This window comes from Stegostoma tigrinum, chromosome 1 (assembly GCF_030684315.1).
Source record: "Stegostoma tigrinum isolate sSteTig4 chromosome 1, sSteTig4.hap1, whole genome shotgun sequence".
Taxonomy (NCBI): Eukaryota; Metazoa; Chordata; class Chondrichthyes; order Orectolobiformes; family Stegostomatidae; genus Stegostoma; species Stegostoma tigrinum.
The window spans coordinates 87,221,022-87,227,021 of record NC_081354.1 but is presented as its reverse complement, the minus strand read 5'-3'; the positions used below and the strand labels follow the sequence as shown (position 1 = coordinate 87,227,021).

Sequence of the window (6,000 nt, the reverse complement as noted above, 5' to 3'; positions counted from 1 at the left end):
CCATCCCACTCTCTGATGAAGGGTCTAGGCCTGAAACGTCAGCTTTTGTGCTCCTGAGATGCTGGTTGGCCTGCTGTGTTCATCCAGCTTCACACTCTATTACTGTGTCACAGCCTGGGCTCTTGCATCAGCCAAATGTCACCAAGTTCCCCGCACTCTCGGGCCTAATTCTAAATTGATGAAGTTACAAAACGCAGTTCTTCAAACACTGGCAAGAATCGCAGACTTCTGACGAGTGCACTTCTTCACGCTTACTCACCAAAACCCCGCGGCCTTGCGGGAATATAATAAATGAGAAATTTATATAGCGACTTTCACGACCCTAGGCTATCCCAAGGCGTCTCGCAGCCAATTAAAGCGATGCAATCGCGGTTGCTGCGCAGGAATGTGAAACATGAGTCGCACTTTATTTCAACCTTGGTACCAGGAACTCGGTGATTTTTAACCCAGAAATCCGTAGTCTGCCCGCAGTTAACCTGCTGGATTGCTCAATTTGGGAAAGGGAAAGCCACTGCCGGCAGTCCGCGGGTAAGTGCAAACAGCAAGGAGGAAAAACTTCACCGCGGTTATGTCAGCCTGGCCTTCCGTTCAGGAGTCAATGAGAGGTGTGACCCGGTGACTGAGGAGCAGTGGTCACTCCGGGGCTGTGTGAGGGACAGAGGGAAGGACTCTCTGCCAACTTGGAAACACTTCAACATGGAGGCTGCGGCTCGGAACGAGCGTCTCCACTGACGCTAACTTTCTTTCCCACCGCAACCCCCTCCCTCCCCCCATCCAGGATCGAGCTCGGCGCAGACAAAAGACGGCGGGACACAAGCAGCCGGAAAAAAAACAAAACAAAACCAAAATCCCAAACTGTCCACAAGACCCGCGGAGAGAGGGGCTGGAGAAGCAAACCTCAGCATTGGGCACATCCGTGAAAGGAAACAAAAAGCAGACAACAAAAACAAATCCGCACCAATCGTGTGTCTATCTTCCCCCGCCCCCACTTTGTAGCGAAAGGACGCAAAGTTTGGAAGAACACGCTGCAAGATCTTTCCGACTTGGACTCTATTTTGGAGAGAGAAGAAAAAAAAGCCCTGCATTTACTTGAGAAGAGGACGCGAATTTGATGTGCGGCTTTCTCTATCTATCTGTGTTTCTGCTGGGAGGTTTGTTGCTGTGCAGTGAAGGCGGGGGGTAGTGTGGGAGGTGTTTGGGGAAGGGGTCTGGAGATCAATGTGGGGAAGGCTCCGTGTTTCTTTGTGTGAGAGCCTGTGGGGTTGGTGCTGCTGCTGGGAGCTGCAGCTTTACTGCTGACCCCCTCCCTACAGATAGAGGCACACACTCTCACTCAGTGGGGGAGAGTCTCTCTGTCCCCCCCATGTTGCTGTTCTAGGAGCTGCTCGAGTAAATGTGGACTGATTCCGGGTGGGATCCGGCTTTGAAGGAGAGGGGAGGCGGAATAAAAAAGAAACATGACGCCGATTGAAGAACGGGAGCCCACTGGCGATGTTTAATTTTTTTTCCCTCTCTATAAACCGTGAGGCGTGTATGTGTGCAAAGATTGTGCTACGCCGTTTCCAGTTCAGATTTTTTGAATGGAGAATTGTTGTGCACCCCAGGCCCTGTTGGATGGGCTTGCCATTCGTCCTTAGAGGGGGAAGAACGCGCACACAGTCGCAAACCCCGGAAAGTTTGTCCGTCTTGCTGAGATTCACGCCGGCTGAAGCCTGTGACTGTATTTGCAGAAAATGAAATCGTTTATCGCCGCCGTGTGCGCCGAGCTGTCAGGGGTGGTTCTATTGTTGGTGGTCGGTGGTTGCATTTCGGTTCCGAGTGGCTGCAAACGCTTGGAGGAACGTCCAAAAAATACCGGGAAATTCTCCTCTTCCTCCCCGGCAGTCACCCTGGTCCCTGGGACAGCGGACAAAAAAATAGTGTGTACCAACCTGGAGTTGACGGAGCTTTTCCCACTGGATACCCTTCCCAACAGGACAGTTACTCTGTAAGTATCAAGTATTCACAGTCTTTGTAAGGATTTGGGGAGCGGGTGCTTTGTATCTTAGACGTTTGAACTTGTGGCAAAGTTCAACGTGCGTTGCTTCGCTCCGGTTTTAAAATACACTTCCAAAACTGTTAATTTCAAACTGGAAGTCTCATATGATGGTGCAAGAACACGTTTATTTAAGGGACAACAATGTTGTTCTTTCCAACGAGTTTCCAGTGTTTAGTAGAAGGCGGATGCACCGAAATTACCCAACTATCAAAAAGGCAGTTTGGTGAACCGTCTCTTCATTTAGTAAAAAAACTGGTGACTGAAATAGTCACCGTAAAGACTGTTGTTTAAATAGATGCCCATGTTGGCTTTCTGAATTAAAGAGGATCTGCATATCCAGACAACATCTATTATGTTAGAGTATTCATGTAATATCACGTTTCTGGCACTAATTGAATGCACACTTTTATAACTCCAGGTCATAGTCTGCACACCAACAACTTGTATATCGCTTTTTTCAAAAAAAAACTTACACATGTTGATGGCAAAGATTGGAGAGGTGTGCAAGCAGATTTTTTTTAAGAGATATTGATCTATATGTTGTTATGTGCGTGCACCATCGATGGACAAGAATGGATATGTTGATGTGAGCGATTAAGTCCCCACTGATGCATCAATCATAGCATGAATGAAGCCTCCATGAGACTTTTTCGATTTCATGTTGGGCATTGACGCCCGGTTCTCTCAACACGAGTTTAACGTTGGTATAAACTGAAATGCTTTGCGCCATTGCAGTAGGTGCAGTATCTATAAAATAGTAAACACAAAAGTTTTTGAATGGTAGGAAGCTTATTCATGAAGTTGAATAAAGTTTCTTTTCATGTGATTTAATAATGAGTATTCTCTTTGATTTTGTTCAACCATTCTTTAACGGAACTGTAGATTCATGTGCTTCAGGCAATAACGATGTGATGCACTGATATGGTGAAGAAAAGCTTAGGCATGTGTTTCTTTTGTATAAAAACCACACTAAACTGCTAATTGTTAATTAGAAAAGTCTGTATTCAAACTAAGCTATGCAGCTGAAATAACGTTTTGAACTAGCAGAAGCTATTTCTATAATGGATGTGCCTGTTAGACAGAATTTGTTTCGACCATGGGATTTTTACATGATTATTAAATCCCCAAATGGAATATGATACCAATCCTACAAGTGCAAGCAGAAGAAAACGCACGATTATACCTCAAGCAGCCCAGCTTTTTAATTATTTACATTCAGACACTGGAAACCAACATTAGAAAAGAAAACTCATTCACTGTTTTATTTTTATCACAAAATTATGACTTGAAATGAAAGTGTTTCAAGGTATGAGGACTGTATGCAAAAAGATTTGTTATATAGATTTTGTAGTTTTCCTCATCTATAAACCACAAGAACTGCATATACTGTAAATCAGAAACAAAAACAGAAGTTATAGAGAATGTTCATCAGGTCTGGCAGCATTAGTGAAGAGAAATCAGAATTAACTTTTCAGGCCTGATTTCTCTTCACAAGTGATGCCAGGCCTTCTGAGCTTTTCCAACAATTTCAGTTTTTGTTTTCCCTTCTAGATACCTTGTTGAGTTCATAGTCTGAGTTATAGAGTTATAGAATCATACAGCACAGAAACAGGCCCTTCAGTCCAACTTGTCTGCTCTGATCAGACATCCCAATCTGACCTAGCCCCATTTGCCAGCATTTGGCCCATATCCCTCTTAAACCCTTTCTATTACGGATGCCTTTTAAAGGTTGTAACTGTACCGAGCTCTACAACTTCTTTTGGCAGCTTGTTCCATACATGCACCAATCACTGCCTGAAAAAAGTTATGCCTTGGGTCCTTTTTAAATCTTTCCACTCTTGCCTTAAACCTGTGCCATCTATTTTTGGACTTTCCCACCCTAAGACCTTGGCTATTCACCTTATCCGTGCCCCTCACGATTTTATAAACCTCTGTAACGTCACCTGTCAGCCTCTGATGCCAGGGGAGAAAAAAACCAGCCTATTTAGCTTCTCCCTGTAACTCAGACCTTCCAGCCCTGGAAAGATTCTTGTAAATCTTTTCTGCACCCTCTCAAGGTTAACAACATCCTTCCTGTAGAAGAGCAAATAGAACTGTATGCAGTATTCTATAACTGGCCTCACCAATGTCCTGTACAGCTGCCCATTACACCACTAATTTTGGTGTCATCTGCAAAATGACTAATTATACCTCCTATATTCACAATGCTCCAGCAAGAGAACATTTCCTATGTACAATTACTGGATGGGTGGAGATTGATATTGGCAAAGGTTGGAGAGTTGATCACCTACTTGGTATGATGATTTATAGGTGACTAAAATGTACCTATGGAATGGAATAAGGATTTCATGCCTTCAAAAAAGTTATTTTGGATTCTGTAGATTAGAAGAAGTGATCTGAATGTTATCTTCATAATAAGACTATAAGTCAAAAGAGCAGAGACAGACCATTTGACCTAATGAGTATGCTGCATTTTTCAGTGAGATCATGGATGATCTAATAACCAACAACTCCATTTTCTTTATAACCATTGATTCCCTTACAGATGAAGATATGTTTATCTCAGCCTTCAATGTATTTAATGACTCACCCTGAACAGCCCTTTATGGTGAAGAATTTAACAGATTCTCTAATGTCTGAGAGAAGAAATTCCTTCTCATCTCTGTTTTAGATATGTGCTGTCTTATTCTGAGGTTGTGTCTTAGCATCCTGGACTGTCCCATGAGGGGAAACACATTTACACATTTACCTTGTCAAATCATCTAAGATTCCTACATGTTTCAGTAAAGTTGCCTGTCATTCTTCTAAATTCCGTAGACCGTAAGCCCAATCTACTCTATCTCTCCTCAACCAGTAGTCCTTTATAGCTGATTCCAGCTGACAGAACCTTCTGTGTATTGTTTGCAGTGCCAATATATCTTCCCTGAGGTAGGGACTCAAAACTGTTCATAGCATTCCAGCAATGGTCTGACTAGTGCCTTGTGTAGCTGTAACAAACCCTCCCTATTTTTATACTCCATTCCCTTTGAATTAAAGGCCAACATTCCATTTGTGTTCCCTATTACCCACTGAATTTGGATGCTAGCTTTTTGTGATTCATGGATGAAGACTCCCAAATTCCTCTGTTTAGTGTTCAATCCAGTCGTTTCTTTTTAAGTCAGTATATTTGGTGAATTGAAATTGTGCGTCAGTTGTTGTGACAGGGCAAATATTGCAAAAAGAATGATCAGTTAAACTTTTAAAAATCCACAAAGTAGTTGTATTGATTGTGTTTGTTTAGATTTTCTGTGATTTATTTTGAAGGCACTTGTAATTTTGGGAGCAGCATTTTTTGCGAGAGTTCTTTTTAATTTTACAACTGGAGAAATTATGTCATCTGTAGTCTGAAAATAAGGGGATCAAACAGAAGATTTGCTGTTCCAGGTCGGAGTTTATGTTACTGTGCTGTTGTAAAGTGCATGCAGTGCCTGAATGTGTTGGAATTCTGTGACTAATTCTGCAAAATGAAAATTTTGCCAGATTATGTAAATAATGTATGCAATAATTTAAGTTGTTTGTTGTGTATCTTGATCTGCAACTGGTAGGAATTAGTTATCAATTATATTCTACATTTTGTTACAATAATATTTTAACTTCTCAGGTGAGGAAAAAAAAATCCATAAGGATCATGCAGCTGGAAGTAAATTGAAGACCATCATAGTACAATTGAATGATGTCATTGTTAATAACAGTATTTGAGAGTAATAAATCACATGAAGGATATAGTTGAAAAAACTTTAAGCATGGTTTTTCTGGGTACTTGATATTATTACTGCATTTACCTTTAAAAAGTTTGTATTTACATTTAGGACATGCACTTTTTCATCATCAGATCAACTAATCCTATTTTAGTTGAGTAGGAAAATCATTCTAAGTTGTGTCTGAAAAAATTGTAGTATTTCTACTGGCTTGCTATTTATCCT

The 6,000-nt window shown here is 41.6% G+C and overlaps 1 protein-coding gene across 2 annotated transcripts in view; it reads left to right on the top strand.

Moving 5' to 3' along the window:
• Positions 1-352: 352 nt before the first annotated feature.
• The window catches only part of adgra3 (adhesion G protein-coupled receptor A3), a 158,343-nt gene continuing 152,695 nt past the window's right edge, over positions 353-6,000 (top strand). Inside the window, exons 1-2 of one of the 2 annotated variants that reach the window (XM_048544047.2) lie at positions 353-1,113; positions 1,731-1,987. In XM_048544047.2, coding sequence (XP_048400004.1) covers positions 1,734-1,987 — 254 coding nt within the window. In that variant the 5' untranslated portion in view covers positions 353-1,113; positions 1,731-1,733. Of the gene's footprint in view, positions 1,152-1,730; positions 1,988-6,000 lie in introns of both variants that reach the window. The other variant, XM_048544038.2, reaches the window with a different exon arrangement.